Source organism: Dermacentor albipictus, chromosome 1 (assembly GCF_038994185.2).
Source record: "Dermacentor albipictus isolate Rhodes 1998 colony chromosome 1, USDA_Dalb.pri_finalv2, whole genome shotgun sequence".
NCBI lineage: Eukaryota > Metazoa > Arthropoda > Arachnida > Ixodida > Ixodidae > Dermacentor > Dermacentor albipictus.
In genome coordinates, this window is record NC_091821.1 from 325,222,322 (window position 1) to 325,249,447 (window position 27,126).

Here is a 27,126-nt window from a genome sequence, read left to right on the forward strand (position 1 = left end):
TGTTCTGAAGGAGTACAAGAACTGTGTTTGGGGGAGTAGAAACACTCGGCTTGGAGGAGCAGAAGCGCTCGGTCTAGTGGAGTACTATTACACTTGTGGGGAGAGTACTAGCACTCTGCGGAAGTGTACTAGCACTCCCTTGCGGTGTAGTAACAAAACTCTGTCAGGAGGAGTTGAACTACGCTCTCTCAAAGCGGGCCGATCTACTCTCGAAAAGAGAGTGAAATATGGGACAAGCAAATATTCCCTCAAAGAGAGTGCCCGGAACTCTCTTTGTTTTTAGAGTGTATATATGTTGCAAACTAGTGTAAAATGTCCAACATTGTGACTTCAAAGAGACGCATAAAGACGACGCCGAGCATGTGCACATGCAGGCCACGTACAGCCACAGCGCCCATGAAACGCCACCCATTTCACATACTTTACAGGCCTTTTCTGTAAGCTTTATCACACGTGTCTGTACTTTTGGCATGCAATAGCGCGTAGGATGTCTATTTGTAATTTTCATACCATGGTGATTTTAGTACGAGAATCTGTAAAAGGCTTCGCTGTGCGCACGGTCTTTTATGCAGAAAAAATAAACGAAAGATATTTTTTTACACAGGTTTCTCTAAAGGCAGTTTGAAAACTTGAGCACTGACACCATCTACACTGTTGAAGAATGCGCAAGAAATTATTTGATTTGGAATAATTTCTATGTTGGCAGGAAATGCGTTGAGCGCACCATGGACAGTGCACGAAAGTGCGTGTCTGCATAGTACTTAGATAGTTGGAAACATTAACATTAAGATGACTGTGGGCGCGCGGAGGCAAAAACGAGATACAGACACAAGGTGACGCCCAAAAGTTCTGACTCTTAGAGGGCAACTCCGGCGTTTTCTTTAAGCATATTAGGATGCTGTCATTTTCAAAAGACATTGGCAGTCGTGTCACCGGTAAGTTGGTTCAATTTGCTTAGAAATTCATCAATAATTGAAATAGCCAGTAAACGGGATACCGAAACCGAAACGGGTAGCTGCTTCGTGTTGCGCCACAATAAGTACATGACGTCAGACCCTACACTGCCATAATGCACACATGAAGAACGCGTGCTAAACACGCAGTACTCGTAGCGCTAACGCCAAAGAAACGAAGTTGATGTCTTCTGACGCCACAGGGAGCTTTTACGAAATTTCCCCAACAAGACAGCGGCAATTTAAGCGATGATTTCAGCGACAGTGGCAGCGTAGTCTCTGACGTCACAAACAGAGGGTGACCAGTAAAAAGTCATGAGTCGGCAACGCAACCAATACTTAAAATTCATTTTCAGGAAAACTAAATGACTGGCAGCGATATCGTTTGGTATAGATAATCAGAATGTAAACGAGAACGTATATTCAAAATTTTATTGACATCGGTGGACATCAAAAAATGGCCGGAGTTGCCCTTTAAAACCCCTCAATAAAACAAAAAAGTAGCGCCATCCTTTGAATATTGCCGTCGTCCTGCTCCCTGCGCCTTCCCTCGACGCTCGGCCTTCCCATTGGCCGAACACCGTTACGCGCTTTTATTCTTGTCTGTTTTTGTTTCAGCCAGCTTTGCGGTGCGAAACATTGCGAGTGGAGTGCGCAGACGCCACGTTTCGTGCCTCCTTTCTGCTTTTGTAGCGTAGTTCCGTGTTGCTGTGCCTTCGGATGCACCACACGTGAAAATGACGGCAAGCGACTCTTCCGGATTCCATCTGCGAAGCGAGACGTGGCGCGGAGGAAGGTTCGGCTGCAAAGAATCAGCCGGGCAAATTCCCGGCTCTGTGAGGTAAGCGAGCGATTTGCTTCGTTTTTTTTTTCCCCCTTTAAGTGCAGCATGGTAACGCTGCGTTTATTTGCAGCTTTCGTGGCCGACTTCAATCAAGTTGTCGTCAGACACACGTGCTTTTTGGCAATTGAGTCATACATTCCATGGCGTTGTGTTTATTTAGCCTTAATGTGTGCGAACAGCACCTTTTTGAGTGTATCGCCGTACGTTACGAAGCGATGACGGTGCGGCGATCGTACACTGAAAGCGATCTGCGGTACCAACAGAGAGTGGCGACGGCTGATATAGCTTCGCGCTTTGTGTTCTCGACGCTTACTTAGCGTTGGAGAGAGACGCGTGGCGACGGCTGATATAGCTTCGCGCTTTGTGTTCTCGACGCTTACTTAGCGTTGAAGAGAGACGCGGAGGCGCGTATCTTGAAAAGCTATCTTATAAAGTGACTGTGTGCCGTATTGCTGAGACGCTACTGAAACGCTGTGTTGTCGCCGCTACGTTGACGCTGAAGCGAGAGAGGCAGCACGAATAAGTAGCGCAAAGCGATCCAACCAATCCCAACGACATTCAGTTGTCCTCTCTTGATGTTTGGGGAGGCAGTAACGATATAATGTATAAAAAATTCCGATAAACATAGACAAGTGCTGTTCCATGGTATAACTCGTCATTTACAGCGCATACAGCGTAGTCCTTTTTTGTCCTCCGTCTATGTATGCGCTGTAAATGACGAGTTATAACTCGGAGAGCGCCTCCGCGTAGGGGGAGCCAACGCTGGCGCAGGAGGAGGAGAGAAGAGACCTTTATTTGCGACGCTAGAGTAGTAAGGCATGTTGTTAGGATAGTCGGTTCATAGATTGGGCCGTTCATAGAATTTTAAACTGCTTAAGACGGGACATGAACAGAAACATAGACGTACACACGACTGCTCCTTGTGTGTGCGTCTATATTACTGTTCATGTCCCGTTCTCTTCGAGCAGTTTAATATTTTTGCTGAGAGTTACTGTGTAGGTGCCCTTTAGGGAACCCCTAAAGGACGCCTATAAAGTAACCCCTAGAGGACGCCCTAAAATTTTGGGGGGGGGGGATTTTTCACTTAGGAGCGACGCAATCGTCAGTTAAAATTGCGCTGTAGCTCCGCCCTCCGTCGAGCGCCGCGCGCTGCTGCTGACGCTGACGATGTGAGCGGAGACCGGAAACCGCGGCTTAGTGACGTCAACACTGGTGTTCCGCTCCTTCGCAGTCTCCTCGACCGTGCCTGACCAGGCTTATTTCTGCGTGCGTGCCGTCCTAATCTGCTTCGCGCGACCCTACATTCCTTTATTTGTGTGTATATAGGAGTGGTAGTTGACGTGCGCAGCATCAATTGAACTTGTAGGCCGATCATGCCGACGTTCTGTGCAGCCTACGCTTGCACGAACACCAGCGGCCGCGACGATGTTCCGATGTTCCATTAGTTCCTGCAAGACAAGAAGCTTTCAGCTAAGTGGGAGGCTGCTGTGAAGCGAAACAACTTCAAGCGCTCAAGAACAAGTGTTGTGCTCTAACCACTTCCGTGACGATTACTACCGCAGTTTATCAATAATGCGTGCTTTGGGTTCTCCTAAAAAAAAAAAATTGTTAGCACGCTTAACGGAAGGTGCATGTGTATCGCCCACCCTTGACGAAGGTTTCATCGCCAAGCGCCGCAAATTTTCTATTCGCACGTGTGTTGTCAAACAGCCTGCATGCAGCTATCATAACGCAGGGCAATCGTAAAGTTTGCATATGTGTTGGAAAGCCTGCTCACGCCAAGACGCTACACTCCCCCTTCTCTCGCACACATAAGAAACCGACCATCTCACTTAGCCGACGGAATTCGCCGGTTACGAGTAGCGTGCGGATGGCGCGCTGATGAAGGTTCTATACTACACGTGCTACAACAGCCGGCAAAAACTTTTCCCGTGTTTAAACCATTTGTGTAGATTGCCGACAGCTTTGGGGCAGCGCACAAATGCTGAAGATCGCATCACCGCTTAAGTTCTACGAGGAGGCATGCAGGAACATAACACTACAGTTGTTTGCCCGGAAACGTACTCACTGGAACACTGAATGCAGCTTAGCAAAAAACATACTCGCCAAAGCACATTTCCAACACAAGGAGATACTAACACTTCGCCTTCGTTCGCGTGGAAAGCAGTGCTTGCACCAGCATTTTTTGCTTCTTGGAGAGGCCGGTTCTTCGCAATGGGCTCGTACATGTAGTATGTACAAGTATGTACGTACGTGCAGTATGTACAAGTATAAACCCCTGACAAGTGATCTTGCACGCGACAGCGACAGCGCTGCAAGCGAGGCGATGGCTGTCGCGTTCGCTCGTCGTCTGCAAGCCGAACCATTGTTGACGTCACGAGGCGCCCGACCAATCACAGGCGGAAACGAGGCGCGCGAGCTGGGCGTGTCTGCTGCTGCACTTTTCGTCGAAATAAAATATGCTTGCGCTTTCTTTCACTCAATTTCGATGCGATATTCGAATTCAGAGGGTTGAAAACCACGGCGTACTGCTCTTCACTCATTTTTTCTGGAAAACCTTTCAGCTTCCCTTTAATGGAATCGAGGTAGGATTTCAGTGTGGCATGTGTGCGACGGCGTGGGCTAGAGGTTTCAGAGCGCTCTTTCGTGCTCGGTGTACGCTCATAGCTGTCAGCGCGCGGGCTCGCTGCGCCGGCGTATCGCCGGCTTAAACGGTGCGCGTGTGCGCGCGCCAGCTAACGCACGCGTTTTCATTGCGAGAGGAAATGAAAATCAAGGGCCGTTTTTCCTAACGATTATTTTGAAAACTATGTCAGACCGTCTCGCACGTTGCTACACATTCGATAGCACATAGATTGGCTACTTGATGCGACGAGTTATAGACATAAATATAGTCTGTTGGAAAATAGGGCGCAAATTCCGTGCTCATTCCATGCTGCCAATCGAAGTGCGAGATAATTGAGCGATATGAAGCAAAGGCTAGCCGACGGAATGCAGCCAGCTTCGACAGCTGACGAAGCCACAGGTTGTATGTTTTAGCTTGTACCCAAGCAACTCGATAAAGTTCATCCCTGACCTTCATTTTAGCTCTGTTTCAATACATACATGTAACAGTTTGCACAGCACTAAATTTGCATTGTAATGCATAATATTGAGCTTCTACAACACTGCAGAAAGAGAAAACCAAGAATGAATCTACTTGCGTCAAATCCAATGGGGTAGGTGCAAGCTGCCTGAACAAGAAGCACTTGTGGGTCACTGACGCTCAGATTGAGCATAACGTGCGTCACGTAACCCTCTATTTAAGTTCGCAACCACGATGGGCCTGACGCACGGTCGCGGTTGTTGAGTGCAGGGAGCTCCACACCTGGTGGCTGGCGATCGAGCATCGCGAAAAGTCGCAGGACCATCCCGTGCCCAAAAAAGAAAACGGAATTCAGTCTTCCTCCCATCATTTTGACACGACTTAAGGAGACTAAACAAACAACGCAAGCTGACGCCATGAAACTCGGTGGCACAGGTAGCAACAAGGCGACGACGGGGAATGTTCTCCACACAAACACTCTTGCACCCAGCGCCCCGAACGCTTCCTCCGGCCTACGAAGGGGGCGCTCACTTTTTTGCAAAGTGCGCAATAATTTTTGCAATAATCGCATGGGTGGCAGCAATGGAAAAGAAACCTGCCACGAGTAACTACTTAAGAGGAAAAAAACGAAATCAGTAAAATCAATTTGTGACAACTCAAAGGGAGCTGATTACTTTTTGAAGCGAGATCGGGATGCCTTAGAACACGCACCTATAAAGCGAGATATAAGAAGGAAGAAGAAGCATGTGCTTGCTGCGGTAGAGCTAGGGGAACTATGGAGCATGTTTTATTAGAATGTGAAGACGTCTACCCAGCGGTAGACTTAGGCACCACTGGCCTCCTTGAAGCCCTTGGGTTTAGCGAGAGCAGTGGAAAAGTAAACATGTCCGCAATAGGTATTAGTAAGAGGCAATTGGAGGATTGGTGGAATAAAAGTAGCGAAACGACAAAAAACAGAGACGTACAAAAGCACAGTTCGCAATAGGGGATCAGAAAATTTGGCTGTGGGTGTCCATAGTGCTTTTTTTTATTGTTTAACCTAAGTAAGATATTAGGCAGTATAATACCAAGAGCTTGGTGGCGCAGCCCACCGCCCCGTTCCAAAGGGGACGCTTATAACATCCATCCCTCCATCCAGCGCAATGACCTACGTAGGACATTAAGCAGTTTAATAGCAAGAGCTTGGGACGCAACCGACAGCCCCGCTCCAAAGGGGACGCTCATAACATCCATTCCATTCCATCCAGTGTCCATTAACATAGCTTTTACGCGTAAGCGTAGATGACCCCTCTGTGAAATCGGCGAGATTGTTTCAAGCCGCTGAACGCCACCAGCGGCGGAGCAGAGCGGACGCACCTTACATCGGCTCCGAGAATTTTTCACCGAGATGGCGGATATTTCACCGTAAATGGCCTGAAACCGGTCCCCAAAGGTCAGTGCAGGTGCCCGGCAGCCGTCTTCACCTTTCTTTGGAACTTTCCGACCGGACTTTGTGCGCGAGAAGCGCTTTTCTATCTGACGCGGCGGCCGCCGCGCTATAGGCCTACTTTACGCCTAACGCAACGAGCGTCTCGCCACGACAGCCGGTTAGGTCTTGGCCTACCGGCGTCTGTTCCGACGCCGCTCAGCGCCATGGAGCCGTCCTTGGAGATGGCTTACTGTGTCGCGGGAGAAAATATCACCCCAGAGGAGTTCGCAAGTGACCCAAGGTGGCAGAGGGCCTTTGAAGCCCGGAAGGCTGCCTACCCCAAGCTCCAACACCTGGCGTCGAGTCCGCTCCCGGCGCCATCGGCCGGTTCCACCGGCAGTTCTTCTAGTTCAACCACACCGCCGACGGCTCCGCTGACTTCCGGCAAGCCAAAAAGGCACGCTCCTCTACCCAAGCTACCCAAAACAGACCTCAAGGTCATATTCCGACCCGGCGGCGGACTGTGCGTGCGACAGTGCAACGGCGGAGTGCTTCTCCCACTCGTATGCGCGAACGCCCGCATTGACTATAACACCGCCCGGCAGGAGGACAAACTGCGCCTGAACCCATTCAACAACTCGTTCACGATCAGTACCCCTGCGGAGGACCGAGCGAAGAGGTATGTGGCTGTGGACTCTTTGATACTAGACACCGTGAAATACCCACTCCGCGCTTACGTGGCCGCCCCTGACGATGCGGTACGTGGCATCATTTACAATGCGCTATACAATCAAAATCCAGAAGAAATCATCCAAGACTTGGTAGCTATGAATAAGAGCTCCCAGTACACGATCACTGACGCAAGACCTCTGGGCAAAACCAAGTCTATCTTAATCACCTTCATTAATGTGCAAGCGTTCCCGAAGCAGCTGAACTTCTATGGGACTCTATATGCCTGCCACCATTTCAAGGCCAAAGTGGAGGCATGCCACAACTGCTGGAGGGCAGGGCACAGAGTGGACGTGTGTCCGCACCCCAAGAGCAACCGCTGCCCGCGATGCGGAGTAGAGCATCAACTCGTCGAACCACCCACCTGTAACGCCAAGTGCATCCTCTGTGGAGGGGCGCACTTCACGGGGTGCAAAAAGTGTAAGGTGCGGTTTGACCGCACCGGCAAGACCAAGTCTCCACCCGCAACCGTCAAGGTGGCTTTGATCGAGAAAAAGGCTAGCCCCGACTCCACCCAACAACGCAGCTCCCGCAGCTCCCGCAGTCCCACGAGGCTGCTCTCGGACCCCCAGAAGAAGTCGGACAGGGCCTCTCGCTCCAGGACGCAGTCCAGGTCCAGATCCCGTTCCACCACCGGGCGCGGCCGGACCAGGAGCCGCTCCACCTCCTACCCTCCTCTACCTGGGACGGAGATTCAGTCCACGAAACAGGTGAGCTGGGGGCCGCGGTCTCCGTCTCTCGAGCGGGAAAATAAGGAGCTCAGGGCCCAGTTTCAGAAACAAAGTGCCGAAATCGCCGAACTACGTGAACAAATTCAATCACTGCTTAAGCGCGACATGCATGCGCGCAGAACCGACTCTCCTAATCCCCCACCCGCCGCTAGGGCTCCCTCTGTCAGACCCCCCTCTGCGCCGCAGGCATCTAACCTTCCGTCACAAGCAACGTCCCCGACCAGGAATCCCCCCCAGAAGCGCCGTGCGCAGCCTGACGGTAGCGGAGAAAATTCCCAAAACGGGACCACTTCCATGACAGGCTTTGCAAACGCTATTCAAAGCATGCAACAAAGCCTCATGGCCATGCAGAAAGACAATGCCGCCTGGATGGCAAATATAGCTAATAGACTCACGGCGCTCGAGAAACGGCAGGGCACCCAGGAAGCAACCGTGTCTCAGATACAAACTCAGCTAAATGGGCTGCTAGCTTCAAATTCTACAACCTCGGCCTCCGTAGCCGAGTCTCTTCACAGTCATCATCATGGCAGCACGGCCTAACGGGGCCGTGGTATGGCAGTGGAACTGCCGGAGTTACAGGGCTAAGCGCAGCAACCTCCAACTCCACCTACAGTCCCTGCCCACAGATCAAACGCCCACAATCATAGCACTACAAGAAACACAAGGTCCCGCAAAGCTCCTTAATTACACACCTTTCGAGATAGCCAATGCGACCTCCAGCAGGGTAGCCACATTGGTACACCGAAATTATACAGCTACGCTCCCTCCACTTGATATTCCGGACATTGATGGAGTGCTCATAGAACTTCTTCCCCAACACAGACACGACACCAGTCTGTTTGTGCTCAACATCTACAGCCCCCCCAAGGGCCCTGCATCCCCGCTAGTAACGGCGATACGTAAAACCTTAGACATTTGCGGAAGGAACTCACTAGTAATAGTGGGCGACTTCAACGCAAACCACACTGCCTGGGGTTACAGAAAGAACTGCCGGAAGGGTACCACGCTATGGACGCTCATCCAAAACGAGGGGCTCTCGCTCCTCAACGATCTTAATTTTCCCACAAGGATCGGCAACAGTGTCCAACATAACACAAACCCGGACCTTACTCTCACTAAGCACATACCCAATGGTACATGGCTCAATATGCTCAACTCATTGGGCAGTGACCACTTCATCCTTAGCACCTACATCCCTACCCGTACGCTCTCCAAGACACAACGCCGCCAAGTCGCCATCACTGACTGGGACAGGTTTCGAAGGATTAGAGCAGCCGCACCTGAAACCATCGATAACCTGGACACGTGGGTGCAGCAACTAATGGCAGATACCACAATGGCCACATCCCAGGTACCAACCACGTCAGACTCAGAACTCGCAGACAGTAGGCTATTACACATGTGGGAGGCACACAACAGTTTACAGAAACGCTGGCTAGCAAATAAGCACAATCGAAAACTCAAAACCCGAATCGCGGCCCTTGTCAGGGAAATAGAAGAGCACGCAACACACCTAACACGCCAACAGTAGGGCAGCTCTGCGACCGCATGAGTGCGAATTTAGGCCTAAAGGACACGTGGTCATTTCTGCGATGCTTGCTAAACCCCGAAAATAACAAGATCCAACAGCGCAAGAGTCTTTCGCGGCTGCTGCACAGCAACCCAGCGGAAGACAGAGCACTACTGGACTCTCTGCAAACCCTATATCTGGCGGACCGCACAAGGGTCCCCTTACCTCCTTACACCGGCCAGGACAATCCAGAACTAGATGCAGACATCACTGTCTGGGAAGTCCGCGCAGCCTTACATAAGCTCAGAACCACATCCGCTCCAGGGGAGGATAACATCACGAACAAAGCCCTTCGAAACCTTGATGACAGGTCGATACAGGCGATCACCCAACTCTTTAACTCGCACTGGGCCGCAGGAACCCTCCCACCACAGTGGACCCATGCAAAGATAACCTTTATTCCCAAGCCAGGCAAGCCGCTAGATCTAAAAAACCTACGTCCGATTTCACTCACTTCATGTCTAGGTAAGGTCTTCGAACATGTCATACTAGAAAGACTCCAACAGCATATGCAAACACATAATCTCTTCCCTCACACGATGATTGGCTTCCGCGGGCATCTATCCACGCAAGACGTCATGCTTCAGCTCTCTGAAGAAGTCCTGCACCCCCGGCATGCCAAACGCACAAGAGCCATACTAGCACTCGACCTGACCAAGGCCTTTGACAATGTGGAACATACCGCAGTGCTGAACGCCTTATCCGGTCTACACGTAGGCGGGAGAACTCACGCCTATGTCACAGCTTTCCTAAAGGCCAGGACTGCGGTCCTTACTGTGGGAGAACTGACAACAGACAAGGTCCAACTGGGTAGCAGAGGCACACCGCAAGGGTCAGTGCTCTTGCCACTCCTCTTTAACCTCACTCTCATTCCCATGGCCAGAGACCTGGCAAATATTCCCAACCTCTCGCACTCCCTGTATGCTGATGATATTACCTTGTGGACCACTACAGGCAGCATAGGCGACATGGAGGCGACCTTACAGGCAGGGGCCGATGTGGTGGTGGAGCGGGCTACGGCAATAGGTCTCGCGTGCTCCCCCACCAAGTCGGAACTTCTTGTTCTTCACCCCCCGAAGAGTCGCACAGACCCAACTCCAAACCCCAGCATCCGTATCCACATGAAGTCGTATTCCATTCCAGAGGTCACAGAGCTACGAGTGCTTGGCATGGTCATGCAGAACAACGGCAGACATACGGCGACCTTGAACACACTCACCACCACAGTACACCACACTATGCGCCTGATTAAGCGGATAGCCAATAGACACAATGGGATGAGAGAGCATGACTTGAGAAAGTTAGTACAGGCTTTTGTCATAAGCAGAATACTATACTCGCTCCCATACCTACATCTCAACCGGACGGAAACGGAAAAAGTGGATGCCCTTATACGTCAAGCTTATAAGACTGCACTTAACCTCCCCAGGCACACGCCAAACGAGCGCCTCCTTCGCATGGGGGTACATAACACACTTGCTGAGCTCACGGAAGCCCATCGCACAGCCCAAATTGAGAGGCTGTCCTCTACCACCACAGGTCGGCACATCCTGGACAAACTAGGACTAATCCCGACTTCCAAGGCCCATCAGACATGTCCTTTACCATCGGACATACAAAACTGCATCACTATTCTCCCCCTGCCTAAAAACATGCACCCCGTGCATCACGAGGCACGCAGGCAGACCAGGGCAAAAGCCCTCTACAAACAACACCAACACGACGACCTCACTGTGTGTGTCGACGCCGCTAGTTACCCACAGAAACCAGCCTATGCCGTAAGTGCAGTGTCCCATCAACTTGGTTACATCACAGCTGCCACAATACACGCGCGTACGTCCATAGAGGCGGAGGAGGCTGCCATAGCGCTGGCCATCTCAACCACCGCTGCCGAGGTTATCCTTAGTGATTCCAAAACTGCAATCCGCAACTACTCGAAAGGCCGAGTTCATGAACCGGCACTGAAAATTCTCAATCATCAGACCCCCCTCAGACCAATTAAGCTCATCTGGGTGCCCGCGCACGCAGGCCATCCAGGCAATGAGATGGCCCATTCTATCGCTCGAGTAGCCGTCAACCGAGCCACGCCGTCCGATGACCTGGATAACGCCAGAGACAGATTGGTCGAATATCACGAGATCACCCTCCACTACCGCGAAATGCGGTTGAGATACCCTCCCCCAGATAAATCTTTAACAAAATTGCAACAAAGTACCTGGCGCCAACTTCAGGCACAAACTTTTCTTTCTCCAGCTTTTCTCGCCCTGGTTCATCCAGGCCTATATCAACAGGAATGTACGCTCTGCGGCGCACCTCGAGCTAATTTCCATCACATTATGTTCTTATGCCCTGAGCTCCAGCCACCCTCTGAGTGGCAACTCACCGACGTCGAGGGATGGGAGACCGCGGTGTCTAGCTCCAACCCAGCCGACCAAATACGGCTGGTGGACTGGGCTCTGAGGGTCGCCGAGGGCCACAAACTCCCGGACACCCTACGCGCTCCTGAGCCCCCTCACAAGTAATCTTGTAAAAAGGCTCAAGCAATAAATGTTTACCACCACCACCTTTCAAGCCGCTAGGGAAACGGACGCTGGAGGAGGAAGGCACTTGGAGGCGGAGAAGAGAATCGCTGCGTTCGCGCCCTTTCCGTTTGTGCTTTGACGACGCGGTGCTCGCTGGGCATGTTCGCAGAGTCTTTTCTGTGCTTGTGCAGCCATCGTTTCCTGCATTTTTCAAAAAGAAAAAAGGAAACTGAAAGAATACATGAGGCGCTGGTGCAGCACTTGCGCTTTCCTTGTGGCACACCAGGGGTCGCACCGTCGAGATCAGACCGAGTTCGCGCCCTTTTCAATTACGCCTCGACGCCGCGGTGCTCGCTGTGCATGTTCGCGGCGTCACTAATTTTTTAAAGCGAAGCTTTCTTCGCTTCTTCCTTCGCCTTTTCCACTGCTGCTGCTGCTGTGGGCCGCTGTTCTCGCGCACACCTCGTCGGGGGGTGGTTCAGAGCGTGTATATAGATGACAGGCGCGGGTAAGAAAGGAAAGGCGACGGGAGAAACTCTTTTTCACCCCACGGCCTCGAATGTACACAATGACATGTGGAGCTCCCTGGGCGTCGCCACATTAGCCTCTTGACAGCTGTAATCTTCCCTGACTCTCCTCAGAATCATTGCAGAAACTGCAGCGCTTCCCTTTCTGCTAACGTGCTAGTCCAGCGGGGACGTAGATAGAACTGTAGAGAGGAGAGAGAAGAGGCAGTTCCCATACAAGGGAGGTGGGGTGGGTGGGAGATGTCGTGAGAAGGCAAGGAAACCCTACTACTATACGACAGCGGTTGCGGGGCAACTGGATAAGCTTAAGTTCAAGGTACGCTATAGCACGTTGCTACTATTTCTGAAAAATAACCACCGTGCAAATATGTCAAGCGGACAAACTACGCCGGGCATGCAGAAGCAGAGCCGCATTAATTAAAGCACACTGCATGTTCCAGGCGACACCACGGAAACGGTCGACCGACAACTCAACACTTCTGTGCCCACCGCAGTAGCTTTGAGACTATGGCGTTGCAAGAGGTCGCGGATTTGATCCCACCCATGGCAGCCGCATTTCGACTGGGGCGAAATAGAAAACGCACGTGCACTTAGATTTTGGGACGCGTTAAAGAACATCGCGGTGTGAAACTTAATGCGGAGTTCGCCACTACGGCGTGCTTCATAATCCGGTTGGTGTTTTGGCACGTACAGACCCATAATCCAATTGAAGTTTAATACTTCTGCCAGGATGCGATGTGCCGTGTGAGGCAATGACAGTGCTCAACCCTCTCAGAGTTTATGAAATATGGCGCACAACACTGCCTCAAGCAAACCCTGTGTGTTCTGTGTACTACGCAGACAAACAGCAGTGATGCACGCAGGCAACGTGCAACGTGCAAGAAATAAACGTTCGCCGTCAACATCACCCCTAATTATCGTCAACCAAAGCAACCAACACAGAGCTTTGCTTATACATCGATTTCCACAGTGCATGGGATCTGCATAATTTTTGTTTGTAAGTGCTCTTTGCTTGGCTGGCAGCCTTGGTTAATACGTCCGCTGTCAGTATTGGCTCAAATTTTCTCTTGTGGATAATTTTATCGTAAGGGCTTTTTCAGCTTTTTGTGAATGCAGTGGGGTGGCGCTGTCTTCCATTCCGTATAGGGAGCTTTCATGCAAACACGCGCTTTCATGAAACACGGGCTCCTACGCCAGAGAGGGCGTAAGTGTGCGTATTAAGGGTTCCTACTCTACCAAATTAAACTTGGCCAGTCGAGCTCCTGTGTAAATACAGGCGTTAGTTTTTGATGGTGACCATGGTATCAAAGGTTTACGGAAGACGTGGAGGAAATTCGTCTGTTTCAATGCCTCGCTCGCGCGTAGTGTTGTCTTTTATGTACCTGCTGTGACGCCCGCCATGGAGATAAAAATAGTACTTGCTGATCATATCCTAATGGATTTCTTGGCGTCTATTTCGTGACTGATTCTTTCGAAATGCACGAGAGCTGGAGAAAAGTGGTCAAGGTAGAACTATTGACAGAACACTTTAGCTCGCTTAACTAAGAAAATAGGTGCACATACATCTGGTCTCGCTCTTTTGTCAATAATAAGTACTCATTGGTGGTCGCTCCCACCGCGTATAGACACTGCTTGCGGTGCACACACATCGAGCTTATGACAAAGTGAACTACGAGGCTATATTTGAGACCCTGCAGTGGATTCACTTGCCTTCTCGTGCTCGCGCATTCATGCAATCATTTCTTTGTGAGCGCTCCTTTTCCGTCCGTCTTCTCGGAAAGAACTAAGGATAATTTACGAAAAAGCGTGGAGTGCCGCAGGGATCCGTTCTTGCACCGCTATTGTTTAATGTTGCGCTACAGCCGATGTTGTGGAAGCTATCAAACACTCCGGACGTACGATTCTTAATGTACGCTGGTGATGTGACGGTATGGACGACTCATCGCTCTTTGGAGCATCGACAGTGGGGAGAGCAGGCAGCACTTGATACCACTCTTGCTTGGTGCACGTCATTGGGGCTTTCAATGGAAAATACCTCCTACATAAGCATTGCTAACAGCTGCGGCCGTCGCAAGCTCGACCAAGCTCCTGTTCGACTTAAGCTCGATGGCCGCGTCTTGGCAGGGGTAATCACAGTCCGAGTGTTTCGAGTCGACTTTTGTGCACCCGGATCGGCATCGCCTTGGTTACGCTGTGCCCCCCGATTCGCCTCTAGCATGCTTCTACCTTCTATTTTTCGTCGCGTTGCCCAGAAATCGGGCGACGCGATGAAATAGATCACTTGTATTGCTCGGCCCATAGTTTGCTCCGTATTCCAGTCTCGATCGGTTTATCAAGCACAATTTCAGCGCCTTACCAAAGCAGAATTGGCTCAACTGGAAAACCTTAACTGGGAAACCATGCGTGTGATTAAAGGCCTTCCAATGCTCACACCTATCACGATACTTCAGGCACAAGCGCAGCTGAACCAACTTAGTGAGCTCATTCATGAAAGACGCGAAGCTCGGGTGATAATACACAGTAGTGTTTCTGCGGCTGCTGCCTTGGCAAATAACATGGACCCACCTGTCCCCTCAGTGGATCAATATGTATCGCCGCTACCACCTTGGGGCCACTGCCCCGTAGCTAACAACAAGCCACTTGGGGTGCGATCTTGTACGCGTTCCAAAATATAACGGAGGCGGTCCGTTCCACCAAGCCGCACACCAGTGGTCAATTTGAACCGTGAAGAACGCCATGACGTCAACTGTAACGTGATATCTGCTGTCAGTCATTCTGTGCCGTCTGCTATCGGACGAACGCAACGGAACGGACCGCCTATTTCGTGACGTAAAGAACGGACCGCCTCCGTTCGATTTTGGACCACGTACAAGATCGCACCCTTGATTGCATTCGCAAAGTGAGTAATCAAAACTCAAATTCCGTGGGAACCACCTCGCCTGGCCCTTCCTGTTCGGAGTTCTAGGAACTAGACCTAAGTGCCTATGTGGATACCGGGTCAAGTTCGGCACTTCTTCATGCTTCCTTAGTGTGTCCTTCTTATCCAGATGCAAACCAGACTTATTGTCATGAGTTGGATACCCCCATTACCTCGGTACTGGCAGGTGTTACGTCTCAACACCACAAAGACGTTAATTGGACGTTTGCCACAAGGCAAACACCCGTCCATCTATCATCGCCTATCGAGACGTCAACGCAGCGTGGACATCGACTCCTGACGGGTTCAAGAAAAAAAAAAGAAAAAAGGCCACAACCCCAACTACCTGGCAGCCTGAGCTGAGGATGAAAGGAGGGCCCCCATCCAATGCTACAAAATAACGAGGCGACGTGGAATTCGCAGTTAATTAGACATTTGCAACGAGGCAAACTACCACCGATTCATCAGCGCCTATCCAGAAGTCAGCGCAGCGTGGACACCGACTCTTGACGGGTCCACAAAAGGCCACCAACCCCACCATTACCTGACAGCCTGAAGTAAGGATGAAGGGGGGAGGGGGATCCAATGCTACCAAACAACGACGGTGACCTTACATTCACAGGTTGCTTTCCTGCCGCATATTCCAAACCATCGCGCTTCGGAGGCGTGGTTACTGCCGAGTGTTGCGAGCATCGGCGTGGTATCGCAACGGATCCTGCGATGGTGATTTGTTGCTGGACAGTCTTCAGATTCCCTATTCTACTCACCTAGGGAAGACGGTGGTATTAAAAGCCGAGACTTTTCGATCAGTGGGATAGAGGGTCCTGATGTGAACTCGGACGTTTAACTTGCTCCTGCATGGAGTGGGCTTCCGTAACAGGAGCCGTGTAACTAAGCCAATAAACCCCTTTTCCTTTATTCCTATTACCTGACGTGGCAGTTGATGGGCTTGGCAGATTCCTTGCCCTCGACGCGACGCAAGCGCTGTGCGCACTCCGTCACGTCTAGCGCTCAGCAGGCGTATACAGCTACGGATTTTCATCTTTGTGCGGCGGCTTATCCATGCCCCGTTCGAGTCTGCTGGATTTGTCAGTCTAGTTTTCTCGTTCATACCACGGCAGACACCGCATGCCATCTGTCAACGGTCGTGCACCCATTGCCTTTGCGCCTGCTAGCACACTCTGAAATATTGGACATCCAGAAATGCATTTCTCGGCGCACAGCGCAAGCTCTCATACCTCCGACTGGTTCCGACCCCCCGGGTGGCTCCGCGCGTCAGAAGGAGGGATCGCCCCGAAAATTCGCGTGTGCGCGGCTGTCCCATCGCCCATCCGAGCGCAGCGGGAATATATTGACGCCTTTTCTTGATGTCCATACTGTCCTGCGCGAGTACGGGAGGCAAACCTACAGCACTTGCTATGGACATGCCCTGGTCTGCAAGCGACTCGTCGACGTCGTCTGAACGTGTGGATCGCAACCGTAATCGGTGGCCAGATTTACACAAGTGAATTTTTGGCCCTCATCGCCGCCCCTTTTTGGATTTTATGCGGGAGTCAAAGCTTCATGATAATGTGTAACATTTCTTTTTGATGCCGTAGGGCAAACTAACGCAATAAAAATATTCGGTGCAGCAAAGACATTTGGCTTGCAATGGACACCGATGCCACATGTACGAGGCTTGTGAAACATTTTGAGGGTTTGTAACATTGACGTTGCAAAAAAAAAAAATGCGCTCATGGCAAATGTGCCTCCTTCCCGCTATTGTTATGCAATAGCACCATAAAGAACATTGTTTGGTTTTCGTAGTTCGTGTCGACGCAGACTAAAGCCGGTCGATTTCGGCGGCAACGTAATCAAAGGAGCGGACGGGCCGATCCTGATACCAGCGCATGGTAGCTGTTCTAACAAGGGTCTTATATTGCTGTTTGTAACGCGGGCCGGTCTCGGAGCCGGTGCAATGAAAGGCGTGGGTGGGCCAATACAGATAATGCTGTCGACTTGTAGTCGCCCAGGGGAAGCACGAGAACCTGGGAGTTTAGATTTTTCTTCTTTTCTGTAGTAAACATGCGCAGGACAAACGAACGTGCCGCGAGCAGTCACCATGCCACATCCGTAATTAGTGTGGTGGTTAGTCAGGAGCTTCTAGCTAGGCATAAGCTTTGTTTTAGCGGAAGGAGTGAAAGAAGAGGCGGGGGAGGCGGATAATGTAAACGCTAATAGAAATAAACTGCAAATAGTCATTACCAGCGCGCTTGTAACGTCGGAGCCTCCTGCTTCCAGAAAAAAAAAAAAAGGTTTGATGACTAGAGTCATTCGGCAGTAGCGTGTGTTTTTGTTTCTGTGTTAGACCCGGTGGTCTACTTCGCCGGAAACGAGCGTACGTGAACTTTGTAAGAGCCGTGGTTTGGTGGCTGATGTAGGTAACAGTAGCGAGCACGACCTATGGCCCCATTGCGTTTTGCATTCAGAGACAACAAAGTTAGTTAGCCTAACAACGTCCCGTCTGTGGCGGTAATGTTCTGAAAAGTGGCGCTCTATTACGAGCTAGAAAGGCAGCCAGAAGCCCCTTTGGCATTATCCAGTGCTCCTATAAACGACTACAAGTTACCTTGTCGCCAACACACTGCATAAACATGGCGTTCATGGCTTCATTATGTTGAAAGCACTGTCTCAAACCTTCGGCGCGCCCAGTTTTATCAGACGAACAATAAAAGTACAGAATAAAGCTCTGAATAAGAGAAGGAATTAAATGTTTAAAACGAGTATTACCATGTGGTCGTGTGTCGTGACCACGAAGCGAGACGTCCCGGAGCACGGACTCGGTCATTTGGCAGTGGTTTCGTTTTCTGTCCCAAGCGATACGCGTATACTACACGCACCCAGCTGCGCTTTTAACCTTTGATTCACCTCCCTTGCGTGTTAGCGGCTTTGCATACACTTCTGCGTACTCTACTCTCGGCGCAGCGTGCAGTTGCTATGTAAACCGAAAGCGATAACTCCTTTGACGATGACGTTTGTGACGAGAAACGAAAACTTCCTCAATGCGGGTATTTCGAACATCTCGTCATGTACATGAAAAAAAAAAAAGAAGCAGTCGGGGAAGCCACTGTTCGAACAAGGCACCACCTGTATGCCCCAAACTTGGATGCTCGTGCACCGTGAGAAAATTTTCCACAAATTTCCAGACAAGCACTGGAAAAGAATGGCCTGATTGAATTGGGCGCGTTTGGCAGGCATTCTCAGATCATGAACAGCAGGTTGCCATTATCCCTCAAGAGAAAAGTGTATAACATCTGTGTCTTACCAGTACTCACGTACGGGGCAGTAACATGGAGGCTTACGAAAAGGGTTCTACATAAATTGAGGACGACGCAACGAGCTATGGAAAGAAGAATGATAGGTGTAACGTTAAGGGATAAGAAAAGAGCAGATTGGGTGAGGGAGCAAACGCGAGTTAATGACATCTTAGTTGAAATCAAGAGAAAGAAATGGGGCATGTGCAGGACATGTAATGAGGAGGGAAGATAACCGATGGCCATTAAGGGTAACGGACTGGATTCCAAGGGAAGGGAGGCGTAGCAGGGGGCGGCAGGAAGTTAGTTGGGCGGATGAGATTAAGAAGTTTGCAGGGACAACATTGCCTCAATTAGTACATGACTGGGGTAGTTGGAGAAGTATGGGAGAGGCCTTTGCCCTGCAGTGGGCGTAACCAGGCTGATGATGATGATTGAATGCTTCCTCGTTGAACAGAATTTTCTGTTTATGTTTTTGCAAGGTTACTGATACACGTTATTTTACAGATGCTCTGTAATATGCCTCAACAGAATAAAATTACTGTCAATTTCTGCACCATTTCCCGGACGTCTACGTCTAAAACTGGCGAAAAATGTTTAATGTTGGAATTTATAAGTTGCAAAGAGGGGATAGCTAGACGAAGCAGCGCATGAAAACATGCGGGGCACAGCTGCCATGAAGCCGCATATTAGAGCGCAGCTCTTATGCGCTCGTTCCTGCGACGAGGGTCGGCGTCCTCGGCGTAACCGAGTGAACGAGCATAGCGAGGGATGAAAGAGCGAACGCGGAGCGTAGCGGCGGATGAAGACGACGATAGAGAAGAAAGGGCGAGGAGGAAAGCGGAGGAGGTAAGCGGAGGAAGGGGGTGCAGCGGAACCATGAGGCGCAAAGCAGAGGAGGAGGGTGTGGAGAAAGCGTGAGAAGAAAAGCGTAGTGCCGCGCAAGACGGGCTCTGCGGTAACGATGGCTGCATGAGCCGACGCAAAAGTAGTGCGCGTCGTGTGTTTACGGATAACACCACCGATACCACATGTGATTCAAGGTCATGAAAATTCAGCGTAAACAGATGGGAAAGAAGACAATGCACTACACGAGCGCTGTCTCGCAATTGAATTATGCATAAGCTGAATTTTCACGATCACGCATCCAAGTATCCAACCAGCCCAAGTACCCGCGTTATTCACCGTATATGGAAACAAAGCGCTCTGCATGAGCGGAGGCCTGCAGTGGCTGCTGTTTATCGCGCCCACGCATCACTAATGCGCTGCCTCTCGCTATCTCGCGGTTAGAGAGGCAGTCGCACCACACTTCGTTCCGTTTGCAGCGTGCCACGCGAGATTATCCGCGCCAGCCACTATACCACGAAATGAAAACACGCTCTAAAAATTATACCCTTTGGGTCGTATCTTGCCACACAACAATAAACGTCGTATGTCTTGTCCGCATTTCCTTTAACGCTGCGAGCCCGGTACATCCCAGTAACCAATGGCATGCGTGTTATCAGCAGGACATAGCATTCCCGACAGGAAAGTAGCGGCCGCGACGTTTTCAAGAAAGGAAACGCAAGCAAGGCAGATGACGATTATCGTTGTGCGGCAAATATACACCCCAAAGGGCGTAAACGTTTTTAGAGTGTATATATTCTTAAACAAGTGTACACCCTTTGGGGTGTATATTTGCCACACAACGACAATCGTCATCTGGCTTGGTTGCGTTTCCTTTCTTGAAAACGCTGGCGCTCGCTATTTTCCTGTCGAGAATGCTCTGTCATGCTGATAGCGCGCATGCCGTTCGTGACTTGGAAGTGCCGGGCTCGCAGCATTAAAGAAAGGAAATGCGGACAAGGCAGGTGACTATCATCGTTGTGTGGCAAGACGTGACTCAACGGGTGTAATTTTGTTTAAGAGTGTAGAGCTGCGCTCAAATGTGGCATTAGGCAGTATCGTAACCTTCGGTGAATTTTTTTTACAGGCCCTTTATGTAACCTCCACCGCACGTGTGTCTGTTCTATTTCACAAGCAATAGGGTGTAAAATGTCCGTTATTTGTCTGTCCTTTTCATATCATGAATGTTTTGCAGTGAAATATAAAACGCTTAGAAATGCAGCCTGGTTCTTTTGTATGAAAAATATGTAAAATACTTGGTTCTTCCTGTCTTCTTTTAACAGAAATTTTTTAGAGTCAGGTTTTTCTTTTTCTTGTCTTTTTTTCCCCTTGGAATATAAGTGATGCCTGAGTTTTATTCATCATCAGCCTATTCTTATGTCCACTGCAGAACAAATGCTTCTCCCAGAGATCTCAAATTACCCCTGTCTTGTGCTACACGATCCCAAGTGCGGACGTGGGCGAGCTTTGTTGTGAAGCTGATACTCTGCTGTGGGGACTGAGACGAAACCTGAATGCTACGTCTCCTGAAATTATTATATTCGTTTATAAAACCTTTGTTAGACCTATTAGCATAATTGAATATGCTGAAATCCGTCGAACAGCAAAACAATTAAACCCCTCCGAAGTTGAAAAATTTCGAAGGCCTGGCTCGATGTTCATAATCAACAACTACTGTCGTCATCACACTAATTAGCATAACTGAATATGCTTAAGTCTGCGAAAAACCAAAACAAATTCCTGCGAAATTGAGAAAAGCTCGAAGACTTGGCTCGGGGTTTATATTCACTAAACGTAACCGGCATCATCGCACTCCAACTTAATTATGCAAACTCCCTGAGCCGCTAACGCCGGAAAAGAGAACGGTATAATAAAGACAGAATCTTCATTTTCTAGTCATCCATAATCCTGTAAACATATAGCATGATAAGTAGTTTAAATCAAACTAATGCAGCATCAAGCCTGGCTATTGATAAAGGGTGTACATACCCACACCGAAAACGCGTAGTGAATGCTTCAAGTACATTATTTTTTGCCTTAGGGACATTAAGCATAGAAATTTGTTACCGGATTCAGCTGTCCGATCAGAAACGGCCACGACTTTCTTAAAAGCCCTAAGTCGTCTCGTATTTCTTGATTCTATGTCTTTTTCTATGTTGTCGTGCTGAATGCGACTTGTGTCGTTTGCTTTTGTTCCCCTTGCTTTCGTTTGGTACTCGTATTTCTTTACTTATGTAAAGTTAATCGATTGTTGTACCAGTAGTGATGTTACCTTACCAATGTATATCTTTTTTATGTACATGGTGTCCCATATATCATGCACCAAGATTTAATAATATGCACACATCACCTAGGAGGACAGAAACAAAGTAATATTGTTTGCCGTCGCTTAAAATGCTCAGATTATTATTTTTTTCATGTCGCCTAATTAGACAATTAGTCTTATTAATTAATCAACTTCTCGAATAATATAATTTGACCAAAAGTGTAAGTTAGAAAATTGTAGAGCGACATGAAAAGCTCCCGGTGCAGCTTCTCGTTGCTCAATACACGCTACGTAAAAGTGTTTTTCCGAGCTTGAAGAAGCCCGCATTTACAAGCAAAATGGACGCGCGCCTGGCCACTCGATGCACTTTGCGTGTATCGGCGCGCGCGCGCGCACACGCACACGCGCGTGCGACTGCAACTTATAGGGGCTGTGGAGCGCACCTTTGTTGAGCACTCCTATAAACTGTAGCCTTCTGACTTTACATTTTGAAGCGAAGCTTTCCGTGCCTCTTTCTTGGACTTTCCGCTGCGGCTGCTGTGGTCTTGCCCGCCGCTAACGCCGGCCACGTTGGGACGTGTCTGAGACGTGGCCATGCCACAAGAACATAAAAGGCGTGCGCTGTCGGTGTTTTGTTTCATGGCATTTGTTTATGAGCTGTCATTCTCAAAATTCCGACGAATAACATTGTAAAGAATGCAATACAAGGGTGCACCACGTGGAGAGCCGGCGAGGTTGTGGTTCAGAATGATTATTCGCTAAGCGATGCCCGTGACGTCGACACGGGATTTTCGGCGGCGCGGGTTTCTTAACGCTGTCGCGTTAGTACATGGCCGGAGAAGCTCGCGTAAACGTTTACGCCGCGTCGCATGTGCACCATGCCCTCCGGACGCCGTAACTAGGCGTGACCCCCCTACAAATGCAGTGCAGGAGCCGCCACGCTTGCCTCCGTGTTCACCCGCAACAGCAACGACAGTAGAGGGAGGTAGTGGGGAGAGTGTTAGGGAGGGAATAGAGAAAGAGAGGGGGCAGTTTTACGTGCTACAACGCTACAACCCAAAATGGCGCCGAAGCGCACACTTAGTGCCGAGGAGACGAAGGCTCGCATAAAGCGTCGAGTGGAGCAAGAACAACAAACACAAGCGGAGCAGGCAAGGTAACATCTCCCATCACGTCACGACTGTCGTATGCCGTCAATATATCACCGCGAAATAACGTCAATGAACGCAAACAGCAGACAAAGCTTCGCTTACATCGAGTCCCGCAGTGCGTGGGATCTGCATATTTTTTTAGTTATGCTCTTGTCTCCTAGGTATATGGAAGAGACCTAGGTTCATCTGCTATTACGTACTTGTAGTTTTGGATGCACCTTTATTGTCACGTTATCTGGCCCTGCTTTCGAAGGATCTAATTTTTCATCGATATCATGCTCTACCAAACAGCCCAACGTCGTGCACATCGGGCCGTGATTGCACTATAGTTGCATTTTTGTACATTATTCTTCTTCTCGTTTTTAATTTTGACACTGTGCCTCATTATGTTCCAACTCCCCTTTCTGTGATGCTCACTGGGCAATACGTAGGTAATAAATAAATAAAGAATTCAGTGGTGAGTTAGCGGTAAACCCGAGAGAAATGCATTAGCCTTACGTTGCACATCTTTGAAGACCCAGATCCACAATTTAAACCATGTTCACTGACAGCTCACTCGGCACACGAGCGAAGTACAACTGACTGTGATCCGGAGCACATACCGCCGTCAATCACACTATATATATAAATTTTACTACGTGACCGGCCTCCCGCTGTCCACATATACTTCCACATTTGGACTCGTGATGGCGAATATAGTGCAGTGTAACGCTGTGGTAAACACCCCATGGAGGTTCCGGTAATAGCGCACGGTGACTCTGTGGTAAGGGGAGCATACAGCGTACGGGTAACTCGCGGTGGTAAGAGGAGCGCCACCCGAGAGCACATAATGCAATATCGTGCAATAAATAACGTTGTGATTGATGCTATGCAATGCTATCCGAAAACGTTCCGTTTACTGCAGTCAGGCATTTCCTGAGACATTTTGGCGTCGAGTTGCTGTGTTGTCGAGCTCTTCTTTTTTTTTTATAGACAACGCGTATTAGTGTTTTATCGCAGGCGACGCCTTTTCATAGCTGTCGAACCTGTTGGCGGGGTTAGCAGATTTCAGTTGATCTCGTCTCTTCAAACACATAGAGTAGCAAACTGATAAAACCTCGACTGTATGAGGTCGGGCTTTCCCGCGTGTTGAAGGTGACGACGACGAAGGCGGGTTTCGTGATGATTAAAAGCAAAGTAAAGACATTTACAGACTATGTGCATGCTGAGTGGTAGTGAAGAATGTCGACACAAGAGGTCAGAGGCAAATGTAGTCCATGGGGGCCGCTTATATAGCCAGGAAGCCTCCCCAAAAATCCACACTTCCCTTAGATGGTAAACTCATTGTTCTATTGATAGGACGTAAGCCACGTCAATTATTTGGCTCCATGACGGTAAGGCGCCACTTCTCCAGTGGCAGTGACCACAAGGTCATTCCTTTATCTCATTCCGGATTGGTGGCGAGAGGGTTTCTGTTCCAACTTGGTGACAAATACGTCGTCTTCTATCTGGTGGGCAAGGGGCTTGTCTCCGCGTCAGGAGACAGATCCTGTCTTGGGAGCGACCGAAAGCAATTACGTGACACCCCAAAAAGGCTCAGCCATCAGCACCACCTCACATCCAAACACCCCAGAAACCAGTGGCACACCAAACTTGCTTTTGTAGTAAGGGCAGAGCCAGTGACCACGCACAAAAGTCTGCAGGACCAAGCTGATCTTGCCGATACTTATAGGCTGATCATAACGAAACGTTAAGGTAAGGCTAGGAAAAGCTTTTCTACTAACACAGCAACGCAATGCTTCGCCAGCCAAAGATCTTGTTGAATGTGTTCTTAAATAAACACATAATGTGGGCAAGTGAAGGGAGAGATAAACTGGATAACACTAGTCAAATTAGGTAGCGACGGTGATTCCGTACCAAGGACACCGAGCTCTTGTAGGACTTGAAAACCCTGTAGCTGAGCGCCGGTGCCATGTGGTAAGCCAACACCCAGCCCACCATGAGGGCGACGCCGTCTTCTTTGTTGGTGGACTCGAAGGAGCCCACAAACTCACCGATGTTCCTGAGAAAATAAAGAAGAAAAAAACGTGGTTGCCGGGTTTGCACCCTTTGGCAAACAGCGTGTCGTGAAACTGCGCCGAACACCCATTTCAGAGGCAGGCACTTATTAGTTAAACAGAGCCATGGGCACGGATGGTGTAATAATTTTGTTGCAATTATTTTAAGTTTCGGTGCTCCACCTGCGGTATCATCACGTCGGCCGGCCGTGAGCGCTGAACGATAAGAAAAGAATACAGCAGAACGGAATGAATCGTTATATTATGCCGGCCATGGTTATCACGACGCTGTCATTGTTCGACTCTGATTAGGTTCGCGCAGCTAAAGAAGGAAATAAAGGAAGAGAGGGCAAGAACCAATTACGTGGCAGAGCCAATTGACTTCAGAAAGTCTGTTTTGTAAACCCCTTCACATTGCTCAGAAACACCCCTTCGACTGCACAAACTGAGATGAACGCTAAAAATTTTAAAAATATATATATAATTTAAGCTGTGTTAGTAAGTTAACCTTCTACAAAAAGAAAGGAAAAGAAAAGAAAGAGAAAACGCTGTTACCGCGATAGGACGTTTGGTGAGCCAAAAAAAAAAAAAACCCACACAGAAAGCGATATAATGGTGGCAACGCCGCCTTGAAGTTCCCGCACCAGCTCGACCGTGAGGTGACGAACATTGACTGCGTATGCGCGTGCCTAAACGCACATCGTGTTATAAAATGAAGCCAGAGGCTGAACTTTAGAAGTTTTGAGAAATTTTACTGAACCACAGTGGTCCCAGTGTGGACAATTACTTTGAAATCTGTGACGTCACACTGACGACTCGGCTATGTGCTACGGCTCGTAATACGAAAAATGGAACTTTGACCTACATTTTCTCTATGGTGATCAACCTATTACGGCGACAACCATGCGAATGACGTTCTTCAAGAATCAAGAGCCACTGTTCGGTGAATGGGGGCGTTACTACGAATGAATGGATAGATAACGTGAGCATCTCACATGTAATCGAGTTCCACCAATCTTGTTCTTTTATTTTTGCCTCTCCGCCGCGTCGTCTCCTGACCCTTGATATCCCTGGTTTGTCTTAAGAGAGCATGATGTCTTTAACAACTTCAGCTCGATAAGCGTCAAGTGTGATATGAACTTGATTCGACATTTTCCTTCCGTATGTTCCCCCTTATCTTTTAGGACTCGCCACGGTAGCCCGGTGGCTGTGGCGATGCACTGCTGAGCACGAGGTCGCGGGTTCGTTACCGGCCACGGCAGCCACATATTCATGGGCGCAAAACGTAAGAACGCTCACTTGTGTTTATGCACAAGTTGCCCCTATGTTTACGTGCTCGTTACGCGCTCGTTAACCAATTAACTAGCAATACGGGAAATACCTAGGGCTAGAATTTATTGATGACTTTAGTTCTGATTCCTATTTCGCAAATATACATATATCAAATGAAATATGAAGACGTTTCTCTAAAAATTAAACGAGGTACAGTAGGTTAAATATATTGTTGAGCTGCCGGTTAAGTGTATATGTATGGTCCAAGGCTAGTGTTTGGTGCTTGCTGTGACAAGGCCCATGTGTGTTCAGGTGGTGCACCTATATTGAGATAAAAAAATCAGAGTTTTCTTCAACAGACGAAGTGATTTTCGCAGTGTGGAGAATGTGACCAGCACTAGGGCGCTAAGAGAGTTGCAGGAACTCAGAGCTATCATGAGTGCAAGCGCAGCGCACAATGCCTTCAAGCGTGTTAACAGACGGTATATATGAGAGCTTTTGAAAATTGGTCGTTGCAGCAAGAAAGATAACATTCTTATGCACTCTCTCAACATAATTCAACCATTTTATTTCAGGCGTTTCTGTGAAAACCAGTCATCTGAAATATAACAGGCGCGCGCTATCAATAGAATCAGTAGCACACCACGCACCATTCAGTACAGGCCTCTGACCGCAGCGCCTCTACTGCTGTCATGAAGTGGAGAAACAGTGAACTGCGTCGATTGGCACACCTGCCAATCTAGCCACCGTGCAAAAGATGCCTTTGGAGACAACGTTTTGACGACGCTTCAACAATATCTTGACTTCGCCTGAATAAGTCCTCTTCAAGACCACTTCAAGTATCCATCTTCCTGTGAACTTGTTCGAGTAGCTCCATTCGAGTACGACGAAAGTTTTGTTTCGCTTTAAATACACTGTGGACCAATATAAACGTTTC

General features: G+C 49.2%; 1 protein-coding gene and 1 long non-coding RNA gene across 4 annotated transcripts in view; one reads left to right on the forward strand and one right to left on the reverse strand.

The window, feature by feature from the left end:
• LOC135909143 (phosphate-regulating neutral endopeptidase PHEX-like) overlaps positions 1–27,126 on the reverse strand; it is a 220,270-nt gene that overhangs the window by 68,463 nt on the left and 124,681 nt on the right. For all 3 annotated transcript variants that reach the window (XM_065440968.1, XM_065440978.1, XM_065440985.1), the window contains one exon: positions 24,778–24,922. In XM_065440968.1, coding sequence (XP_065297040.1) covers positions 24,778–24,922 — 145 coding nt within the window. The remainder of the gene's footprint in view (positions 1–24,777; positions 24,923–27,126) is intronic.
• On the forward strand, positions 1,468–27,114 carry LOC135909153 (uncharacterized). The gene is made up of 3 exons (XR_010566612.1): positions 1,468–1,794; positions 26,102–26,202; positions 26,765–27,114. It is a non-coding gene; the product is annotated as an uncharacterized lncRNA (long non-coding RNA).